A 25,137-nucleotide genomic window follows, 5' to 3' on the forward strand; every position below is an offset into this window, starting at 1 on the left:
ACTTAAAAAGGATTAATCTCTTGTTCTTTTTTTCTGGAGGCCCTCTTATTCCTAGGTGAATATACCATACGCAAGCCCATTACTGTGGTTTTAGGTTTAAAACCCACAGTATTTAGGATTAAAACCCCATTATTCCAGTACAATTTTTAGTGAAACCAGAGGCCCATTTGATGGAATTGAAGTTGATTTGGTTAATAGTTAAATCTTCAATTTCAAATACAGTGCCCTCCATATTGTTTGGGACAAAGACCAATCATTTTATTTGCCTCTGTACTCCACAATTTGAGGTTTGTAATATAAAAAAATCACATGTGGTTAAAATGCACATTGTCAGATTTTATTAAAGGCAATTTTTATACATTTTGGTTTCACCATGTAGAAATTACAACTGTGTTTATACATAGTCCCCTTATTTCAGGGCACCATGATGTTTGGAACATATGGCTTCACAGGTGTTTGTAATTACTCAGGTGTGTTTAATTGCCTCCTTAATGCAGGTATAGGAGAGCTCTCAGCACCTAATCTTTCCTCCAGTCTTTCCATCACCACTTTTATTGCTGCTTATCAACATGAGGACCGAAGTTGTGCCAATGAAAGTCAAAGAAGCCATTATGAGACTGAGAAACACAAATAAAACTGTTAGAGACATCAGCCAAACCTTAGGCTTACCAACATCAACTTTGGAACATCATTAAGAAGAAGTGAGCTTACTAATTGCAAAGGGACTGGCAGGCCAAGGAAGACCTCCACAGCTGATGACAGAAGAATTCTCTCTATAATAAAGAAAAATCCCCAAACACCTGTCCGACAGATCAGAAACACTCTTCAGGTGTGGATTTGTCAATGACCACTGTCCAAAGAAGACTTAGAAATACAGAGGCTACACTGCAAGATGCAAACCACTGGTTAGCCGCAAATGTAGGATGGCTGGGTTACGGTTTGCCAAGAAGTACTTCAAAGAGTAACCACAGTTCTGGAAAAAGGTCTTGTGGACAGATGAGATGAAAACTAACTTATCTCAGAGTGATGGAAAGAGCAAAGTTTGGAGGAGAGAAAGAACTGCCCAAGATCCAAAGCACCATCTGTGAAACATGGTGGTGGGGTGTTATGGCCTGGGCATGTATGGCTGCTGAAGGTACTGGCTCACTGATCTTCATTGATGAAACAACCGCTGATGGTAATAGCATAATGAATTCTGAACCGTATAGACACATCCTATCTGCTCAAGTTTAAAAAAATGCCTCAAAACTCATTGGCCGGCCGTTCATTCTACAGCAAGACAATGATCCCAAACATACTGCTAAAGAAACAAAGGAGTTTTTTAAAGCTAAAAAATGGTCAATTCTTGAGTGGCCAAGTCAATCACCCGATCTGAAGCCAATTGAGCATGACCTTTATATGCTGAAGAGAAAACTGAAGGGGGCTAGCCCCCAAAACAAGCATAAACTAAAGATGGCTGCAATACAGGCCTGGCAGAGCATCACCAGAGAAGATACCCAGGAACTGGTGATGTCCATAAATTGCAGACTTCAAGCAGTCATTGCATGCAAAGGACATGCAACAAAATACTAAACACGACTACTTTCATTTAAATGACATTGCTGTGTCCCAAACATTATGGTGCCCTGAAATGGGGAAACTATGTATAAACACTGCTGCAATCTCTACATGGTGAAACCAAAATGTATAAAAATGACCTTTATTAAAATCTGACAATGTGCACTTTAACCACATGTGATTTTTTTCTATTACAAATCTCAAAATTGTGGAGTACAGAGGCAAATAAATAAATGATGGGTCTTTGTCCCAAACATTATGGAGGGCTCATCTCCTACGACCCATTACATAACTCAGCAAGAGCACCAACCTGTAAAAGCAACATTGAGGTGTCTTGATGGTTCTTCTTCACACTTCTCCGATTATAGAAGTTGGCAATTAGCAAGACACTCAATGGGAAAGGATAGTAATGGGATATAATCTAGATGATTACCAAGATAGTGAATAGTAACGCAATTTCTTGTCATTAAAAATACCAAGAACCGATTGAATAGACCCCAACTCAAATAAAAATTATTAGTTTATCAATTTTAACTTGTAGTTTTTAGATCCCTTAACTAAATGTCAAGGAAGACAAAACTGCCCAATGTTGACCAATTCCCGCCCACCCATCATAGGAAAGATATGGGGGTTTTTTTTTGAAGACCAATGCAACTTATGGTAAAACACGACACAAAACATCATAAACTTTTAAGATTAACAGGTGTATCTACCCTCACATTTTCCATTCACATATTAAATTCTATCCTGTCACTGCTACACTCAGTCACAAAGGACTTATTTCAAAGCACAGAATTTATACACTGATTTGGTGCTCCTCAAAGAAAAAAATTGGAAAGAGGCAATATTTTTTATTCTACACCTGACTATAGGAATTAATGCTTCATCTTAATGTTCATTCTGTATAAAACTTACTTAATGAAGAACTAGATTATTTAAAGAAAAACATCTATAATAAAAGTAAGACAAGCTCTGGTCTTACCTGAAAATGGACCATTGTTCAATAGTGGCTCTTTCAACACCCCATTCCTGTCAGGCCGTTTTAAGCCAACAGCACCTGAACCATTAACCTCCACAGGACACAAGATTGCCTCACACCATCCCTGCCAAGCAGTCTTTAATCCTGTTTGTGATTTTTTTTTAACGTCTCCCTTTTTATGTGAACTGATTTAACATTCACCCACTTTCTCCAGTGGTCAGTTAGTTGTATGTACATTATGTAAAGAGGAGGGGCAGTAATTATTTTTGGCTTGAGCCAACTTATATCCTGTTGGACCTACTGTTCATGACAACAAAATCCAGCACTGAGTAGCAACAGGCACTCAACCTTCATCGACATATTTATATCAAACTAAACAAAACCTTTAAATAAATAAATTGATGGTTTTTAGTCCAACATCCAATCTAAAACCCCCCAAAAATTGCAATTTTTATCAGACCATGTGCAACATTAGTATCTCTTGCGCTGGCAAAACCTTCAAGGCATCTTTAAATATATGTGGACTCAAATTACCTCAAACTTAATGCATTAAGAAGCAGTTTGTTTCAACTCCAACAAAATCCAAAGAGCATCAGAAAGGTGAAGATCAAATTACTTCTCAGCAGTTCCCACAACCCAGGTCACGTACAAAAAAAAAATCACAACTTTCCATCCAAATTCTTATTTCAGATCAATTTCTTAATCTGCAAGTCTGTTACAAAACCCAGCTTTTCTATTTTACAACTGTAAAATTACAAAAAGGAAAAAGCAAAACAAAAGCTAAATCTTGTTCACATCAATGCAGCATCAGAGGATTCAGACCTTCAGGCAAGACAATAGGATCTTGATCTACCATAGCCATTTGGTTTAAAGCTTCCAGATTTGAAATAATCTCTAAAAGAAAAGTTACTTCACATTAGCACCTATATAGACACAATCTAAATGAAGATGCACCTTGAGACAATATCAAAGATGAGACCTGATTAAATATACTGCAAACCTACTTGTTTATAGTTGAATGAGTGAAGCAATGCAACTGCCCCAGTCCTGCTAAGTAACAAAAAGAGAAACAAAATATCTCTGGTAAAATGTCACTGAACAATGTCTAGTCGACATTGGCTTCTGCTTTGAATGAGGGGGGGGGGGGGGGGGGGGGGGGGGGGGGGGGGAAGCAAACCCATCTCCTCAAACTCCTGTAAAGGATCAAATAACAGAATGATGCCACCCCAGAAGGTGATTTGTAGAAGATTGAAACCAAACTTGTGTCACATTTTTTCAAAGTATAGCAAGGTTCAGTACAGAATAAAATATTTCACCTCCCAATCCCGATCCTAACACGAGCTGCCCATTAATCAATGTGCACTTCTTCCAGTTTCACATCAGACATCATACTAAGATCACCATGTTGGTGTCAACAGATGCAGTATGGACACGATGCACAGATGTTGGGTTATTTCATATGGACTCATTTAAATGGATTCCTTCCAGAGAGAAGACAGTGAAACAGTCACCCCAGTGATTGGGAGTCTAGTTTTGCACCCTAAAACCTAGGCATGATAAATCTCACTTCCCCACCACGGTTTGCCTTGAGATGTGTTCAAATAGATATGTTGCCAATGAAGCTCTATACTTGTCTACAAGGGCGAGAAAGTTAGTTGCTTTATTTTTTTTCCCCCCCATCAATCCTAGTTTGGAAAACAACAACAGCCTCAATGTGACCCTGAGTGACTCAACCCATCAGGTCCGTAGATCATAGCATTAACAATTGAGGTCTCTATCACTGAAAAAACCTCCATTCCAGTTCATTGCCTGCAGGTCATTTGGCTTTCCACCCACATGCAACATTCATGAAGTGCCACTAACCTAATCAACAGCTCTCCTGTATCCCACTCAAGTCTAGCTTCATCAGTGTCAATGCGGCGAGGGTCGGAGAAAAAAAAAAAATCAGATTTTGGAGAGGAGGTTACAGACCTAATACTGTTCTTTTGACCCTATTTGACTTGTCTTGCACATTATCCAACCGGACAGCAAACAGCACTGCAAATTCTTGCTGTTCCCTCTTATTTCCAGGCCATTGAAGGCAAATCGGAAACCCTTGTAGTTGTACCAAAACTATTTGGTCTTCAAATATTCCTTACCTGGTTTTCATCAACAAACTGATTGGACCATCATTTTTTCACTAATAAATGCAGACCTACAAACATGTGGCCAAGCAGCAGGTTTATTTATCATCATTGAATAATAACTGCATGTCAAGTCAGTGAGGTATAAGTACACCAGAATATTTTCTGTAAATATCGAGACCACTGACTAGTATTGAGAGCAAAGTGGGGGAGGATGGAAACGTAGGAAAAGTTCTATCTTCACAGAAATCACCCTATTTACAGTCAATTCTCAGGAGGGGCAGTTCGATTCAAAGCAGCATCAGGTACCATCCTAACGGTGGCATATTATCACCAATCTTTGGTCGGTCTGGATTTTCATCGAATCGTTCAAGAAGTTGTTGTTAGCGCACGTCAGGATTACTCAATCAATTCAACTTTTCAGATATTTGGGATTCATTCTGTAAAAAACACTCATTACAATGCCATGTAGGTGGGTCAAAGTTGGACTTCTTATTGGTGCGAGTCATCCCTGAACTGCAACGGGTCACTTCCTCACCTTCCCTTAACCACTGTGTTCCCAATCCCTGCCCCCAACCCATTTTATAATACATAAAATTCCTTGGAAATTATAAACTTGTTAATGCTTTTCCTAAGCATGATGTTCCTGCTTTATTTTTAAATTGAAGGAAGACTTATGTGGTGCAGCAGGGAGCAAACTCATGAATGACATCTGCCCCATCGAAGGCCAGAATGATGGCAGCTTCTGCTACGCCTGAAGCTTTTAACCTGGATTCCTTGTTACACCTCACCCCTGATCAAATAGAGCTTTACTTTCCTCCGCCCAGAGTGTATGAAGAATTCAAATAAAACGAAAATCAGATTAGATCTGCCGCAGGTACCACAAATATAATTCAAATCAAGCAGCTTGGATATCATGAAGCACAAGCGCAAAGTCTCAAGTGACTGAACTTACTTCCTCAAACTCACGACTGACATTAGTTAGCCATTCAATTATACTTAGTGTACAGTTACTTTTATTGTTATATGGCAAGCGTTGGAAGGAATAGATGACAGATGAACAACAACAGTAGAGGAATTTCTTCTCTTGTACCTTCAACCTCGATCTGTGGGAATACATTATCAGGGGACTAACCATACACTATATATTACTTGCAACAATGGAGTTCAAAAATTGTTCACATAATATCTACATTATTTCAAAAATTATTCCTCTTTGGATCCCTTTATGCGCCTTAGCTAAATTTACTGAATTAAAAGAAAACTATGAATTTTTAAACTTTTTTCCCTCGTTTTTTGTTCAAAATCAAAAAAATTCTATGGGGAACACCTTCCTAAAGCAGAAATTTGCAACATCTCCTCCCAAGAGGAGGGGAGGGGGTGGTTATGATGAGACATCTCCAGAGGAACATGTCACGACACATGTCTGATCCAATCTTTCCCCTCTTTAAAATAAGCACAGCCGTGTGTTAAGTTTGAGTATTTTTGTCCTACGCACAATAAAGCTGTTTTACTGTTTCACCAAGAAAAATAAATCTTAAAAGCTTTCAATGTAATTTCCTGTGAATCTCAGCGGGTCAGAATGCAATCACAGTAGATGGCCGGCTGCATACAGTATTTCTTGCAACTGACTGCATTTTATCAAACATTTTCAGTAATAAGAAAGCGCTCTCATTATCAATGCAAAAATACTGGAAAGCTCCAACGTACTAGTTGTATTTTTTGTCTCATGTATACATTTACAAATCTTCCTTCTATTTCAAAGACAAATATTTAATGCTCAACATCAGAAAGACGAACCTTCTTCACAACAAGATATTGCGCGTTCCCCCTTTGAAGTCAAGCACGTAAATACCAGTGCTGGTGACAGATGAACAGCAAATTCAATTCTTCATCCTTGCTGTCAAAAATAAGTTTGAAACTAAACAAATTCTCTGGACCAAGTAGATCTTAAGTCCTTCTTTTGTGAACATCATCTTGTATACTATGCAGCGACTTTATTGTCCTTCTGTGGGGAAATAATGGAAGCACGTCATTAAATGATTTACACTGGTTAACAGTTTTCCCTGTAGACTGGGACTTCCTAAGCACACTGGCTCAACTAATAGAGCTGCTGCCTCACGGCTCCAGTGAGCAGGTTCAATTCTGACCTCTGGCATTGATTGTGTGGAGTTTGTACTTCCTCCCTGTGACTGCATACCCAAATATATATGGATTGATGTTTAACTGGCCAGGTGAGTGGTAGAATACAGTTTACATCGATAGGAGGTTTAGAAAGATATAGGCCAAATGGAAATAGGTTAGATGGGGCATCTTGGTCGACATGGGCAAATTGGGCGAGAGGGTGAGTTTCCTTGCTGTACGACTCCATGACTAATCTGTGTGAAAGTGATAGGAATATTAGAATAGGTGACTGCATAGCATGCAACAAAACGTTTTTCACTGTACCTCAGTACATATGACAATAAATTAAACTGGGTGCTTGGGATGGATTTGGTGGGATTACGGGCTTTGCTGTATGGCTCTGCAACTACGTAATAGGATATGCCACTAAACGTATTAAATATAGAATGCATGACACAATTCCGAAATAACCATGGAAGTGTTGCAGTCTTGCATTTCATTCTCGGGCAGTTTTATACATGAATACATTTTGGGAAGAGTTACCCTGTATTCGAAGTCTGAAAACTCTCTGTCTCCACCGCGTCCGCCTCGATATCCTCCACGGTAACCTCCACGGGGAGGGCCATAATTGTTCCCTCTGCCCCCGCGGCCTCTCCCACCCCTGTATGCGTAGCCACCACGGCCTCTGTAACCTCCTCGACCACGCATCGGACGCAGGGGGATTCCAAACGTTTCCGCATTTATCCTCCTCTCCTCGGCCCAAGTGGGTCTCCGGTCCCTGGAAGAAAAGTAACTGCAGGGAGAGTTAAACTGCTTACTCACTGAACACAAAAGTCTTCACTTGTTCCTAATATTATGTACGAGGCGGTACAGATCCTGGATTCTACTGGCCGTCACATGATTCATAGTTGCATCAGGGAAAACTTTGGAGAAGTTGTAGAAATAACAAACTGCAGATGCTGGTTTCAACCAAGATAGACACAAAGTGCTGGAGTAACTCAGCGGGTCAGGCAGCATTTATGGATAAAAAGGATGGGTACCGTTTTGGGTCGCAAAGGGTCGACGTATCTACACATACATAGGTAGCTACGTATGGTTTACCTGATCTGTTTGGATAGGATGCAAAACAAAGTTTTAAACTGTACCTCAGTACACATGAGAATAATAAACCTAAACCTCACTCTGACATTGAAGGAGGCACGGGACAGGAAGGCCCTCCATCACTTTGTATTTTACTCCAAGATTTCACAATCTGCAGTTTCTTACATCCGTAAGGCGTAAATGATTCAAGTAAGCCACGAAGGTTTCCAATCCAAGCAGCCGAACTCCACCACTGCCCTAAAATGTGGTTTGAGCTACGACGCCCGATGCTGGGAGATAGGGTCAGCTTGGTTCATGCAATTCAATCTGAGACGATGCAACTGGGCCATCCCATTCATGTCCTTGGAAACAAGGCACCACTCAGATACCAGTGTTGTTGCCACGTTGTAATTCAGCAGAGAACATTTCATTCCCCGTACCCTTCTGCCCAAGTTACCATGCAGTTGTTTCCTGGGTTCAATCCTGACCGTGGGTGCTGTCTTGGTGGAATTTCACGTTCTCCCTGTGACCACATGGGTTTCCTCTTGGTGCTCTGGTTGCCTCCCACATCACAAAAATGTGCAGGTTAGAAGGCGACTTAGCCTCTGCAAATTGCCCCTGGTATGTAAGGAGTGGATGAGAGAGTGGGATAACATAGAACTAGTGTGACCAGGTGATCGATAGTCAGCATGGACTCGGTGTGCCGAAGGGCCCTTTTCCAAGCAGTTTCTTTAAATTCATTTACTCACAACACACACTATGGTTAGAGGAGACACAGACAATAATTCTGTAAAAAATAAATACCTTGCCGCATTATCACAAGAGATGTTGTCAAAAAATGATTTGGTTTTGTCATAATAGCATTTCGGTCCCGAAGTGTCTTCTTCATCAGCATTCCCTTCGCTGTTCTGTGTTTCAATCCCTGAGTCTCCTTTATCTTCACCATTTATTGCCTTCTCTATTTTATCTGGCTGCTTATCATCTGTTGAGAAAAACATGAATGGTAGGACACCAGGGGGAACAGTGGAACAAATGTCAGCAGATGGTCACTCGACCTCAGTTGAATTAAGAGCATGGAAGCTCTTGCCTCTGAGAAAATCAAAGCCAATAAATATAAAAAAGTGAATGTTACCTTTCAATTTCAGTTTATTCTGGAACTCCCTGTCAATATCCTCTTTGTTAAATTGTGCATTTGCGCTCTCAAAGTCGAAGTCTTTCTCGAACTTAACTGGGCCGTCCCGTCTGACGGCGAACCTGCCCCTTCCCCGGCTTCCACCACGGCCTCGCCGGGCATTCTGACCCCCTGGTGCAAACAAAGCCAATGTCAGTCCATCAGAGGTCAGCTTTAGTTCACCACCCCAATACCGATACAGCATCTAAAGCCAGACCAGAGAGCTAGCTCAGCCAGACCAGGCTTAAATGAACGGCACCCTACAGAACTGACCCTTTTGAACCAGGTCTGGCTGGATGAACCAGGTGGGACTATGTTAGATTGGATATCTGCATTTTCTATTGTTCTGTATCCTCTTTTTTTTTAAATTTCTATATTGCACTACTACGGACTGACGCAAAACTGCATTTCGTTGTACCGATACTCAGTATTTGTGCAATGACATTAAAGTTGAATTGAATTGAATTGAATTGAATCTTGGTTGGCATGGACGAGTTGAGCTTGTTTCTGAGCTGTGTGGCTGTGACATTTGCAATGAAGTCTCACAAAAGCACAATTGACAGGCTGAGAAGTTGATTTTGTAGATGAGCTGCTTGTCACTGGAGTGAAGCAGCTAACTGGGACTGAAGTAACAATCAAATGATCTTCTGTAACCATGTTGAGCGGAGGTCACTCTGTGACCAGGCAAATCTCAGCAGGGGGTAGAGCTGCAATTACTCTGCTGATGAAACAGCATTAAGAGGCTGATTCCTGAATAACAGATTTCACAGACAAGTGCAGATATTATGTCTGCACCAATATACCAGGCTTCCAAACAAAATGAAGTGAAGCTTGAACCCCTGGGCTACCTAACCATGTCTCTTTCACCTACCCAAAGCCTGTTGGCCAGTCAAACAAATCCTCTTGATATCTCCTTCCTTGGTTAAGTAAATCTTACCACAGCTCATATCTATAATCCTTCATGTTCTTGAAATATTTTAACTGAACAGAAAATTGAACAACATTCAAAATGCAATCTCTTTTTTATTATTAGACAGGCAATACTTTGGTCTGGGTAACACCATAACACCATGTTGGGCACTACAACATATACTGAGAGCACCACAATGCCACAGGATCCATGTGGTTACAGTAGACTTAGAACAGTACAGCGCACAAAGGGGTGGCACAGTGGGGCAGCGGTAGAGTTACTGTCTTACAACGCCAGAGACCCGGGTTTGATCCCAATTACGGGTGCTGCCTGTATGGAGTTTATACGTTCTCCCCATGTCTGCATGGGATTTCCTCTGGTGCTCCGGTTTCCTCTCACACTCCAAAGGTGTACAGGTTTGTACGGTAATTGGCTCCGGTAAAAAAAAATTGTAATTGTCCCTGGTGTAGGATGGTGTTAGTGTACAGGTGATCACAGGTCAGTGTGGACAGTGGGCCTGTTTCATTAAATGCTAAAAGAACATGCCCTTCAGACTACCAAGTGTGTGCTGAACACGATGCCAATCTAAATTAATCCTATCTGCCTGAACGTGGTGTATCCATCTAATCACTGCCTGTTTGTGGTCTATCTAAATCCCTTTTAAATGCTGCTATCGTATCTGCTTCTACCACATCCCTGGCAGTGTATTGCAGGCACCTCTACCACATTCTGTATAAAAGGACACCGTGTCACAAATCTCCTTTAAACATTCCCTCTCGCCATAAACCTCCACCCACTGGTGCTTGATATTTGCAACCTCGGACAAAGTCTCTGACTCGTAGTCGATTACGTGCAAAAGTTCCAAAACAAATAAATCGCAGAAGTCAAGCGTCGGCACCATTTAGAGTCTGCATCATGGGACATATAGGAATCGGCCCTTTGGCCCACAATGTCTGTACCAAAGATATTGCCAAGTTAAACTAATCTCCTCAGCTTGTATGTGATCCATATTCCTCTATTTCACGCATATCTATAAGATTCCCTGATTCACTGATCTTCAACTGCACCCGTGCATTAGCTGCACAGAACAGAAAACCCGTGATTGTGCATGTGAGGTAAGGTACCTGATGTCCTCCTGTTTGGTTCCCGATTTTCATTCTTAAAGTGATCATTCTCTGGCCGCAGACATTTCTGTGATTCAAAAACTAATTAAAACAAAAATGCAATAAATTATGGTGCTTGCCAACGACAACATGACATTTCTAGTCTTGCTTGGCAACAACACTTCAGCTCTTAATGAAGTGTTGTTATCAGAACATTCCACACATGATGGTTAAGGCATTAAAATCAGACCGCTGGTTATGGGGGAGTGGGAAATTAGTGCAGCAAAGAACAACTCTGAATACTGACAGTAAGTAGACAATAGATACGCCTCGGACTATAAAAAATTCAGAGCTACCGATGCCAGAGGGAAATTATTTTGCTTCCAATAAAGAGCCACAAGTCTCTATCCTCAAGAATTGTAGTGAAAAACAATTGCAAGTTTCTTTCCAAAACAATTTGCAACACCAAATAGCAAAGCTATTAAAAGTGCTCGATATTTACACTTCAAAGAACACATGCCAAGCAACAGAACATTGTGCACAATGGCAGTGCTGGAGCGTGGCGGCTATTTGTACGTCATGCCCAGCAGATCCACTTACATCTATTACAATTGTTCTACTCTTGTAAATCTCAATTCTAAAGCTGTCAGATTATTATTAAATTTCTTTAAAATTTGCTTTCAGGTCTGGTGATCTTCTGTCCACCAGAAAAAGTGACCTCCCCACCCTATCCCAGATGTGAATGGGCCCGACCAGCGATAGCTAGGTCGAGGCCTACTGCAACCAACAAGACCACGGTAATGTAGTCATCTCAGCAATATATAAAACTTGCCCGAGCAGTCCGGACTGCAGTCTGCGTCAAAACTATTCCTGACACTAAGGGAGATACATCGAAAGCCAGAAAGAGCAGCTATTTTCAACAAGTGGTGGTGAACAAATCCTCACTGGGGTATTGACTGGGGTATCCTCACCAGCTACACAATAACTAGAGTTGCAATACATAAGTGTGACATCAATATTTTGTATATTCCCCTATAGACAACCGGCAAACACCCAGCATCCGTTTGGTTCAGACTGTAAACATGAATCGTCTCCATTCTTACCTTTCCTTGAATCATGAGTATCCACTGGTTTATGCTGGACTGATGGAAGAGGTCGAGTTAGCACAGGGCTCCTCCTACCTACAGGTGCTTGCGAAGTATGCGTCTGCACTGCCTGTTCCATTGTTGGACTTTTCCTTAAGGACTCCAGTTTTGGACTTGATCGCCCTGAAAAATAATCCATAAATGACTCATTTTTAAATAAATTGAGATACAGAGAGGCTGTGCATCTCAATTTAGTGCAAACATTTAAAATGGAAAAGCAGAACAGCTAACTGGAGGATTAGCTTAAAGGTTGCTGAAAGAAAGGTGGTTTACAAAACTATACCAATATTGGATTTTAGCACCTTCATTGGTTGTCTGCTTGCCCATGAACTGCACGAGCAGCTCCAAACTCAACAGAACTTTATTTAATAACTTCATGGAGATGCATGCATTCATCAGAATGAGTTGTATGTTCCGTCTTGTATCCCCCATCAACTGCTGGTCTGTTGTTTAAAATAAATTATTGTTTTCAGGTAAGCATCATTAACAGAGGCAATTGGTGAAACGTGAAGGGAAGCCATTGCAGCGAATTATCTGCGATTAATTGTTAGGAATAGAATTTGGTCGGGGAGTTCTAACCAGCTGAGAAGAGTATCATCGTTAGCTGGTAGCATTGGTATCATCGGTATCACTCATATCCAGGGTCAAGTCCTACAGGGCAAGCAGAAAAATCCAGACAGGGCCATCAATGTAGTACTGAGGAAAGGTTACATCAAAGGTGCACCTTCTGGATAAAGGTGGTATGAAAAGCCCATCTGACAGCGTTGATGACTACACAATATCACCTGTTGCTGCTTCAAAGAGACAATGGGAGTTCTCCAGTGAATTAGTACACACTGCTTTAAGAAACAGCATTAAAATTCACAATATTTTGAATCAACTCTAAATTTTTAACTATGCTTGGGAAAGCATGGACTAGTTTTTTTTTTTCAACGAAAAACTGAAAATGCAAAAGACTTTACCCTGAAAAGCTAAGTGCAATTTCAGCGAACTTGTGTCGGGTTTGATGGTGGAACCCAGAGAGCTGGTCTGTGTAAGTGACGCAAAGCTGGTTTTGTTGCTGTTGAAAGAAGACGAGGGGCCTCCTGTTTGTTTTTCGGAACAACAAGGAGAAAAAGTCAAAGAATTTTAAAGATTATGAATACTGCCATGTCTGAGACATCAACAACAATAACAAAACAAAACATAACCCACAAGGGACAAGCTATTTAACAAATGTAAAAATATGTACTTTTCCACAGTTATATGTAAACATGTATCCATAATTGTCAGAAATTCAAAAATTTAATGCTCAGTTTTTAATCTATGAACGTTACTACTGCCGCACATTGGGAGGGCGAGATTACCGGTAGCATCACCACCATGTGCTGGTAGATGGACCTGGAGCTTGTTATTATCACAAAACTAACTGCTCCCTGCTCCTGGTCCCTGCTCCTGAAACTCATCTGCATTAAAAAGTAGGTGCAATAAGCCTATCGCCTAAAGGGCATTGTTCATCCAGACTGGTATGCAGCATGTGGAGGATAGTTTTATTTTTAGAACTGAGATCCTACAAGGCCTCAATGTTTCTGAGAATAACTCTTCATTCCAGAAAGATACTAAGCAGGAACGTGAACATCAGACAGAGACAAACCATAGATTCATGACTGCCTCTGCTTCACAGGGAGCAAGGAGAGAGATGAAGAGAGCAATGGCTATTCATTTGGGAGTGCAGGCAGGTGTTTCTATAAATGCAGATGTGATTCTGGTATAGCACACTGCCATCCTAGGGTATTGGTGCAGCTTTATTCAAAGCTACAGCAACAAACTCAGATCATATAATTCAAATATGAGCATCCCTGAATAACGAATCCCGAAGTTTCTCATTGGAAACTATAACGGTATTAAATATAACAAGGGTCTTCCATGTACATAAAAGGTGTCATGATGCTGTAGGAATACATACTACCCTTGGTGTGCTTTTAATTAGGCAAAAAGCTGGAGGAAGTATTACTTAAATGCTGGAGGAACTCAGCATCTATGGAGGGAAAGGGCAGACAATGTTTCAGGATGGGACCTTTATTCTGACCGATGGGAGTAGAGGAAGCTGGAAAAGTGAGGTGGGCTGGGGCAAAGCTTGACAAGTGATAGGTGGATACAGCTGGAAGACAAAAATGTCAGATAAGGAAAGAGGGGAAGGAATGAAATGTAAAGCCGGAGGGAGGGATATGGGTGAAAGGGGACAGGGGGAAAGAGGATAAAAGAAAATATGGGACTCTGGGATGGTAGATGAGCCTATAGACGGATGGGAAGGAGGGAGTAGGGTGATAGAAGTGGTGAGAAATGGTGTTTTTAATTATAAAGAACTAAAAGCTACATTTCCTATTCATCCCAAGACACGCATCAGACATTGTGCTTTAAAGGCAAATAAACAAACTGGCATTCACACAGTCCATTTTATGTCAGTAATTATTTTTGAGTATGGTCAAGACTATTTTGTGGATTGGCTTGACATCTAATCTGCACATTATAAATCATTAAAAACACCAATAAAATTCACAATTAGTTAATCTGTTCAGAGTGGCTTTGACCGATAAACAAGTTCACTTGTTCTTCTCACTATGCTGTAGGCTCTCCCGTCTCTCCTGGCATGCATATGGGCCTTTTGTATACCATTTGATCACACACTCAATATCTCAAATGGTGGTGTTGACAATGTTAATATCAGATGAAGGAAGTAGTAACAATCGATCATAACCACCTCTAATTTGGATTAATCTTTATTTGAAAACAGAGCAACACTTACCAACACCCACAGCATTGTACTGCTGTGTCACAAGTGGGCTTGGTCCAAACTGGCTGTACGCTGGCATTCTGCTGAATGGTGGATAGGGGCCAACTGACTGAAAAGATGAGTTTGAGGACGACCCAAGTGAAGACTGCATGAACAAAGGAAAATAGGTTCGTGACAGTGTACCCAAAGTATTCTGAGTGGTCATTCTGCACGATGGAAGCTCTCCTCATCCCAAGTCACCCAATCATTTCACAAGCTGGATACCAGTCCCAGACCGATCCGAAGTCAGTTACTACACACTACACGAGAGTTTAAAAGCAATGCTGCTCAATACTTTTCCAAGTACAAAAAGACAGAGGTAGTGACCTAATAAAGGTCTAAGAACACTGAAGGTTTTAACAGGATAGAATCAGATACCAAAGAAGACATCATTTGGTTAAGTCTAATGCTATGCGTAAAAGTCATCTTTAAACCAATTAAATTCAGAAGAAACAAGAAGATAGAAACTTGGAAGAGTAGACCCATGTGGTGTGCAAATCAGTTGAGCTAAAAAGCCCACTTTTGTCAAATATATTGAACAGAAATCAATGGAGGGAAATTTAAAAATAGTCCGATATCTCCCTTACTCTCCAGTTTAGAATAAGCCCAGTGCGCACCAAACTGCTACCCCAGGAATCAATCTGCTGACCCTTTGCATCACTTCCTCCATCTATGATCACCATCAGCTATTGAGAGGTGCCATAATGGTGACCTTGGAAAGCCATTCTTCAAATGCATCTCAGTAACACAAGAGATTGCTGGTCTCAATCTACAATGCATCTGCTGTATTTACCCAAGCATCTAAACGCACCTGAACAATGGCAGGATCCTGTGGTAGAGAGCATTGAGGCTTTGGAGGCTCACAGACAGTGAGGTCTTTGATATCACTCCCCCGAAATATGATGTACTCAAATACTTCATCACGTGGTGGGATTGGTCTGTCCGTAGGCCGATCCTCAGTCCCAAACGAGCGAACTGTAAGACAAAAGCACTGACATTACAGCGCGTCAAGGTGTAGCATTCAAAGCGCAACATTGACATAACATGACATCTGGATAAATTGTGATTTGGATCAATATAACGCATTCCTTAATTGTCCACAGCACAGTCTGACATGCTGAAGACTCTGGTTAAACTATGGAGCACAGAAAATCTGGTAGAGATGGGCAGTGGCTACACGTTGCCGATTGTTAGCTTTACTGGAAAGCCACACAGTGACACTTGGAAATGGTTAGCAATACCCCAAACTTAAATATTCTGCCAACAGGTTGCAGTATGTCAAGAGAGAAGTGTAGACTCCAGTGTAAGGGGAGAGGGGAAAACGAAAATTATGCATGAAAGGATAAAATAATTATGCGATCCGCAACCCTGAACGAATAAAGAACTCATATCTACAGGAACAATCCATGTTCTTTAGGGAAGAAAGACCGACAGTCTTAGACTACAAGTGCGACTCCAACAAACTAGTTTCAGATACTGGCCAAGGATCAAACAAAATATTAATAGATGCACAACTGGTACAGATGATAGAAAACTTGGAGGCATGAAGACACCAAACTGTGGGGATGTTAATTGATTTAAGTTGGCGTGATATTCAATGGTGAGAACTGTGAAGAATCATGTTTTGGTGGGAAGAATGATGGAAGCAACATACACTAATTTAATGCACTGGGAATTGAATACAAAAGTAGAGCGATTACGGTTCGGTTACATTGAGTACAAGTTGCAACAGTGTTGGACTCTTTACATAAAGATGTTGGGAAACAGCCGGAGAAAACTCACTAGGTTAATACCTGGAATGGGCAGGTTATCTTATGGGGAAAAGTTGAACAGGCCAGGCTAGAGTTTTGGAAAGTGAGAGTTGACATGACTAAAAAGTACAAGAACATGAATGTTGAGTGTGAAGAGAATCACCCAATCAAGAACCAGGACTCAACTATTTAAACAAAAACAATCTGTACATTTAAGACAGGGAACATGGTATTCTCTCAGAGGGTCATTTTGGAATGTCCCAACACAAAAGGGTAGTGGAAGCAGAGTTCAGGAGTATTTTTTAAGGAAAAACAGAAAAAAAATCTTGAAAAGGAAGGGGTGAACAATTGCTGTGGGCAGACCATAATGTGTAGTTGAAGTTATCATTGGATAAATCAGAGATTTTATTCTGCAGCAGACAGGCCACGTATCCATGGCTAACGCTGCTTCTAATCCTGATGTTTATATGCAACAAAGTTCAAACCATGGAACTGTTGAAGCACAGGCAGCAGGTGGCACTGTTTATGTATTAAATATAGATCCATAGCCATGCACACTGTGAATAATGAAGTACATTGAATAGTGCTGTGATGCCAAAGATGTATCAGAATGGAATTATATGCAATAATAGTAAACTGGTGATAGATTAATGCGATTTATGACAAAGTTAGAAAAACAAACCTGCATTAATAAAGAGCTTATCAGGATATCAAGTTGTACAGAATACACTAACTTAACGAATTGTCTCCTGCACCCGATTTGCACGTAAACTTCCGAACAACAATGAGATTTTTTTTAAAAATCAGATTTAAAATTCTGGTTTAGTTTGGATCTGCAACATTAGGATTAATTTACTTTAATCTCTAAAACTAATATCACAAGATAATTGACATCATTTGATACAGTACATGGTTCAGCATTTAATCCAAAAGGCAGCATCTTGGTAACGGTATTGGTTCATTATTGTCACATGGATACAGTGAAAGCTTTTGTTTGCGTGCTATGTAGTGAAATCAAATTATACTACGCATGAGTATAATCAAGTCATACACAAGTACAAGAGAAAAATACAAGAGTGCTGAATATAGTGTAACAACATTACAGTGTTACAGTTACAGGGAAAAAGTCCAAGATCGGCAATGAGGTAGGTTGGGAGATTATGGGATGACTGTTCAGTCTGATAACAGAAGGAAAGAAGCTGTTCCTGAACCTGGTGGTACGAGCTTTCAAACTTTTGTATATACGAACATTGTATCTTTTGCATCTTTTATGGAATCATTCTCCCTGTTAAATACCAACCGCTGATTTAGAAACCTTGAGTGGGAATAAAACACGGCATTCTGGCACAATCTGAAGTGCTACTACTGAACCACCACGGCCACTGGAAGACGAGCATCCATTATGCAGTTGGAGCTGACTGTTAGTATTTGCTCACATAGAGCTAGGCCCACAACATTGCTGTTGGACCATTGTGACCAACCAGTTTGATCATTACCAAATTAATTTACTCATTTGTCCCACAGCTCACATATTGAGCTTAAATTCCACCTGTTATAGCCCTGCCCACATTAGCAAAATTAAGCTCATATTGCACCCAAAGTGCAGCCGAAGACTACCCTCCTCACTATCAACACCATGAATCTTCATGTCTTTGAGTCATCATTTACCAACCATAACTCCTACATGCACATCCTCCAACCTCATCTATTGCATCCGCTGCTCTAGATGTCAGCTGATCTAGATGTCAGCCAGATACCCAGGTTTGATCCTGTCTACAGGTGCTGTCTGTAAGGAGTTTGTACATTCTGGTGAGTTCTGTTTGTACATTCGTGTGAGACCAAGTGTAGGCTTGGCGATCGTTTCGCCGAACACCTCAGCTCGGTCCGCATTAACCAACCTGACCTCCCGGTGGCTCTGCACTTCAACTCCCCCTCCCATTCCGTATCTGACCTCTCAGTCCTGGGCCTCCTCCACGGCCAGAGTGAGCAACACTGGAAATTGGAGGAACAGCACCTCATTGGGGAGTCTGCATCCTGGTGGCATGAAAACATTGAATTCTCACAATTCTGTTAGCCCTTGCTGTCTCCTCCCCTTCCTACCTCTCCCTCAGCCCTTGGGCTCCTCCTCCTCCTTTTTCCTTTCTTCTCCCCGCCTCCCCCCACCCCCCAATTAGTCTGAAGAAGGGTTTCGACCCGAAACTTTGCCTATTTCCTTCGCTCCATAGATGCTGCTGCACCCGCTGAGTTTCTCCAGCATTTTTGTGTACCTTCGATTTTCCAGCATCTGCAGTTCCTTCTTAAAAAGGTTTAAAGAGGACCTTGGGGGATTTCTTTCTAACCAGTGACTGCAGGAAATCGGGAATATTTTGCCTGATTCAGTAGAGAAGACAAAGAATCTCATTCTGAACAAGCACTTGAAACATCAAGGTTATGGACTAAGTGCCAGCCAATGGGATTAGTGTACATGGGTATTTGTTGCTCACCACAGAACAGATGGGCTGAAAAGACTGCATCATATAACTCTGTGATTAACAGAGAATTGACAATCTCCTTACCATTCTCATCTTCCCTCTTTAAAAATAACAGGCCTTCAAAAAGAACTTCAAATAGGGGTATGCCTGCAAAAAAGTCCTCGTCTTTATTTTCACTTAGGAGAAACCTATTTGCTTCTCCACGCTTACACAATTTATTCACAGGCATACAGCAAACTGCAATTCAAGATTTAATTACCTAATTTGTCTCTTGTAACTTTGACTATGAGAGAAACACTGGGCGGGTGTAAATTGGAAATCTTCAAATAGAATAGATAACAAACAATGGCACACATATCTTAGCAAACCAATAAAAACTGCCTCCCTTCTGTCAAATGTTGCTCTGTGTTAGAGGTTGAAGGAGCCAGTTCTAAACAGTGGCACCTGCCTTTGATCAATAACTTAGCTAAGGAGAACTCCCTGGGCTACTACCTTGAATGACATTTTACATCTGGCACTTGAGCTACCTAAAAGATTCAAAGCAGATTCAAGCTCAAGCCAACTGAAAGCTATCCCCAGCAACACCACAAACACTGCTCCAAATGACCAAGAAGGGTCTCAACCCGAAACGTCGCCTATTCCTTCGCTCCATAGATGCCGCCTCACCCATTGAGTTTCTCCAGCATTTTTGTCTACCTTCCAGTGACCAAAGATTATTTTCCTTCCTCAATTGCTCCAACGCAGGAAATAACTCCCCCTCCCATTCCCAATCTGACCTTTCTGTCCTGGGCCTCCTCCATTATCAGAGTGAGGCCCAGTGCAAATTAGAGGAACAGCACCTCATATTTCACTTGGGTAGTTTACTCCCCAGTGGTATGAACATTGACTTCTGCAACTTCAGATAGCCCTTGCTTTCTCTCTCCATCCCCTTCCCCGTTCTCCCACTAGTCTTACTGTCTCCGACTACATCCTGTGAAGGTGTAGGAGATCTACAAGGATAACTTGCCTGGAGATCAAGTTGATTTAAGGTTTTCAGCTCACTGGAAAGATCGGAGGTCTGTGGAGAATTAAGTTAAGGATGGCAGGAGAAGATCAGGGGTGCAGACACGCTGTGATGGGAAGTAGGACAACAACTGTACAGATACGAGTGAGCAAGCTAGCCATACAGGAATTTAAACAGCAGCTTTCAGTATAGTAACATTTCACTAAAAGCAAGATTAATTGATTTTGATTTGATTTGTTTATTTGTTCCGAACAAGTAAAGACATAAATAGGAATAAATAACAACATCAAAATCGAAATAGTCAAACAATTGGACATTCCAGGCAATATTTGCAAAGCAATGAAAAGCATAAAGCAAAATTTAAATGTCCAACACTTTTTCTTTACAAGCTCGAAAGGGAGTGAGAAGAATAATAACTTATTTAATCTCACCCCTTCTCCCTAAACCCTTCTTCCATATTTAATAATTAATTAATAATAATACCCCAGACAATTTTTAGAGATGCATACAGACATATATATATATACATACAACTGATATACACATACAAGTAATATGTATGAAGTAACCAAAAAGCATAAATAAATAATAAATAAAATAATAAATAAACATTAACCCCTGTTTGTCAACCATCCCCTTCATCCCTGTACCTTGTGAAAAAAAGTTTTTTGTATGTCATTTTGAACTGGTTCATGTTTGGACATTGCTTTAACTCCACATTCAAACTGTTCCACAATCCTACTCCACAGACCGAAATACAAAAAGTTTTTCTGGTCGTGCGGACTCTTTGTACCTTAAAATTAAATATTCTTCTTAAATTATAACCCCCCACTCGCTCATTGAATAATTTTTGTATATTTCCAGGTAAGTTTTTATTTTTGGCCCTAAACATTATCTGTGCTGTTTTAAATGCAACCAAATCTTCTAATTTTAATAATTTTGACTGTAAGAATAATGGATTAGTGTGACCCAGATACCTGACATTGTGAATAATACGTATTCCTCTTTTTTGCAGAATAGTTAATGAATGTAGCGAACTTTTATAGTTATTGCCCCAGACTTCTGCACAGTAATTTAAATATGGTAAGATTAGTGAACAGTAGAGAATGCAGAGTGATTTGTGATCCAGAACCTGCTTAACTTTGTGTAATACAGAAATGCTTTTTGACAGTTTGGATTGTACATGTTTAATGTGTGATTTCCAGCTGATTCTATCATCCATTATAACCCCAAGAAATTTATTTTCATGAACTCGTTCAATTTCAACCCCATTTATCTTTATATTTGCTTGTGTATTTGTTCTGCAATTACCAAATAACATTATTTTGGTTTTGCTCAAGTTTAATGATATTTTGTTCCTGTCAAACCATGTTTTCAGTTTGCCCATTTCTTTTGTTATTTTGTCCAGTAGTTGTTTTAAATTCTCCCCAGAACAAAAAATATTTGTGTCGTCTGCAAACAAGACCAGCCTCAAGGCATTGGACACATTACAAATGTCGTTTATATACATAATGAATAGTTTTGGACCCAACACTGACCCCTGGGGGACACCACAAGCAATGTCCAAACATGTAGAACTGTAGCTGCCCAGCTTCACAAACTGTTGCCTGTTACTTAAATAGCTTTTTTATCCAATCCAGTACTAGACCTCTGATGCCATACCTTTCTAATTTTTTTAATAAAATATCATGATTGATCGTATCAAATGCTTTCTTTATATCAATAAATATCCCAGCTGCATATAGTTTATTGTCAATAGCGTTTGTGATATCTTCAATTGATTCTATTATTGCAAGTGATGTTGATCTGTTTGATCTGAATCCATATTGACTTTCAGTGATTAGTTTATGCTTTTCTACAAATATGTCTAGTCTATTGTTGAACTTTTTTTCTAGTATTTTGGAGAATTGAGGGAGCAAAGAAACAGGTCTGTAGTTTGTGAAATGATGCTTGTTCCCAGTTTTGTATATTGGTATGGCTTTTGCTATTTTCATTTTGATTGGAAAAGTACCGGTTTGGAAAGATAAATTACAGATGAATGTTAGAGGTTTGGAAATCCCCTCAATGACCATCTTAACTAACGACATGTCAATGTCGTTGAAATCAGTAGACATTTTGTTTTTATATGTTTTAACAATGTCCAACAGTTCTTTTTCATCTACTGCCATAAGAAACAGTAGAAATCCCTGCATTTAGAGCAGGGATTTCTCTCCAATAAATTCTCAGGAGTTTCTCCAGATGTCCTTGGATCAGGGATTTGTTTAGCCAGGTCTGGTCCAACATTTACAAAAAAAATATTAAAGCTATTAGCTACATCCTCCATATTATAATTTTCATTGTCCTTATCAATAAAATACTTCGGGTGGTTTGTTTTCCCCGGGCCATTTCTGATAATACTATTAAGTATACTCCATATTCTTTTTATGTTGTTTTTATTATCATCTAATATTTTCTTATAATAATCTTTCTTGCTTGTTCTTATAATATAAGTTAACTTATTTTTGTAATTTTTATATTTATTTTCTGTATCTTTAGTTCTCTGTCTTATGAAATCTCTGTATAGTGCTTTTTTTTTTTTACAGGCATTTTGTAATCCCTTTGTAATCCATGGACATTTAGTATTTATTGGTTTTCTGTTATATTCTTTGATTGGACAGTTTTTATCATATAGTGACTTAAACATAGTTATAAATGATTCATAAGCACTGTCGTCTCTTTTTTGGTATATTATGTCCCAGTTTTGTGCCAATAAGTCCTTTTTTAGTGCATTGATAGCTTCCTCCGATCTCACTCGTCTATATTCTGTTAGTTTGTATGGTTTGTTGTTCCTGTGGATGTAATCATAAACTATGAAAACTAGCAAGTGGTCACTTATATCGTTGATTAATAATCCACTTACTGTTTTGTTTTCAATGTCATTGTTGAATATATTGTCAATGAGTGTAGCACAATGGGAAGTAATTCTACTGGGTCTGGTGATTTTGGGAAATAGACTCATACTGTACATTGTGTTGACAAAGTCTTCTATAAGGTTGTGTTGGTTAGGATTTAGTAGGTCGATATTGAAATCTCCACATAAAAAAACTGATTTGCTACTTGTTATTGAAAACATACTCTCCATCCAGCCCCTGAAGATTTCAATACTTGACCCTATATATGCAGCTAATGATGACATTTTTATTTCTACCGTTGAATATTTCTATAGTTATGCATTCCTGCAGATTGTCAACCACAGTTGTCATATTATCTAATACCCTATAGTTCAAAGTTGTATCCACATATAGTGCTACCCCTCCTCCACCCTTATTTTTTCTGTTAATGTAATTAAGGTCGTATCCATCCAGCTCAAAGTCGATTCCTTTTTCCTGGTTGATCCATGTTTCAGATATTGCAATAACGTTGAATGGTTGTGAAAATTTGTGTGAATACTCTTTGATGTTATTGAAATTCGCATAGAGGCTGCTGCTGTGACTGGGCATTTATTAGGAACTCCCATTTTTGGGAGAAGAACTCCCATTTTTGATGCAGTGGGATTTTTCAAATTCACCTGAATCTTGTGAACTGTTTGAGTGGGTGGGAAGGAGAAAGTGGGGGAAAGACAGTTTGGCACCTTTTCATAATTTTTCCAAGAGTTTTTACAATCAACAATGCCAACCCATATCCTCCACAAGCAAGATTAAATTCCACCCACTCTTTCCAATTCACTCACTCAACCCACAACATAGCATTAATTTTTTTCACTGTACCCTGTACTACCAGTCAAAACCTCTTACACTCTGCTCTCTCCCTCTCTCTTGCCCACACAAACACACAGTCACCCCAACTCACACACATTACATACTCCAATGCTGAGGCATATTTTAAACCCACATCTTCAAACTGAATGAGTGGACTTATAACTGGTAATGGAGCAACTGCTGCACTTACTGCTGGTGGTTGTTTGACATGAAACATTCTACACTGTCAGTATTCTTCGTGTGAGATGTGAACATAACTATTCTCATCTTAAACAGAATCAATTCTTAGCTTTTCCTTTCAACCTCCCTGTTTTTGACATCAATCTATAAAGGTATAGTTAGGGTAAACAGTCAGAGTCTCCTTTCCAAGGAGGAAATGCCAAATAACAGGGTATGGATTTAAGATGGGGGGGGGGGGGGGGGAAGATAGTTGAAAGAGGATCTGCAAAGCTAGGGGGTTTTTTCAGACAGAGAGTGGTAGGTGCCCAGAACGCAATTCTAGGGAAGGTGGTGGAAGCAGATACAACATTTAAGGGGCATTTAGACAGGCACATGAACAGACAGGGGATAGGGGGATATAGACCATGCTCAGGCAGGTGGGATTAGTTTAAATAAGCATCATGGTCAGCACAGACATCGAGGAAGTACAGTTCTATATATTTATGTTAATCTGCTTAGAAATCAAGTATAGCAGACTGGAATAAACACAATGTATACTGGAACAACACACAGTGTATAGCAACCTGCAGAGAGCAGGTGTATATGGCATATTTCGCTAATCCTGCTTAGAAAATCAGGGAGAGGGGAAACATCCACACAGTTTACAACTCATTATCACAGTGCACCAGCATTGTCAGAACCTTAAAAACACTATTTTATACGACACAGACGGGCAAAATACACACCTAGATTATTCAGTTGGGCTAAATGCAATTTACGTAAATTACTTATCGTTATATTTCTATTTAGATTCTGATAGTCGTTAATAACAAGGAAAACTTATGAACACTGTATAACTCAAAATCCATTGAAAGCAGCAGGTAAATGTTTTATTTGTTCACTAATCAGGTAAGCAACTGGGTTGATATAAACATTTCTTCTCACATCTAGACAAATCTCATCCACATAAAGAAGAATCAATGTATTTTATAATCTGCACCACCATAGGAAT

General features: G+C 39.9%; 1 protein-coding gene across 1 annotated transcript in view; it reads right to left on the reverse strand.

Annotated features, from left to right (window-relative positions):
• Positions 1-4,741: 4,741 nt before the first annotated feature.
• lsm14a (LSM14A mRNA processing body assembly factor) overlaps positions 4,742-25,137 on the reverse strand; it is a 42,123-nt gene continuing 21,727 nt past the window's right edge. Inside the window, exons 2-10 of the mRNA XM_033035912.1 lie at positions 15,816-15,979; positions 14,978-15,110; positions 13,155-13,277; positions 12,151-12,315; positions 11,069-11,149; positions 8,996-9,166; positions 8,668-8,845; positions 7,327-7,576; positions 4,742-6,667 (exon numbers count right to left, since the gene is read on the reverse strand). Of these exons, the coding sequence (XP_032891803.1) occupies positions 6,644-6,667; positions 7,327-7,576; positions 8,668-8,845; positions 8,996-9,166; positions 11,069-11,149; positions 12,151-12,315; positions 13,155-13,277; positions 14,978-15,110; positions 15,816-15,979 (1,289 nt within the window). The 3' untranslated portion in view covers positions 4,742-6,643. The remainder of the gene's footprint in view (positions 6,668-7,326; positions 7,577-8,667; positions 8,846-8,995; positions 9,167-11,068; positions 11,150-12,150; positions 12,316-13,154; positions 13,278-14,977; positions 15,111-15,815; positions 15,980-25,137) is intronic.

This window comes from Amblyraja radiata, chromosome 17 (genome assembly GCF_010909765.2).
Source record: "Amblyraja radiata isolate CabotCenter1 chromosome 17, sAmbRad1.1.pri, whole genome shotgun sequence".
NCBI lineage: Eukaryota > Metazoa > Chordata > Chondrichthyes > Rajiformes > Rajidae > Amblyraja > Amblyraja radiata.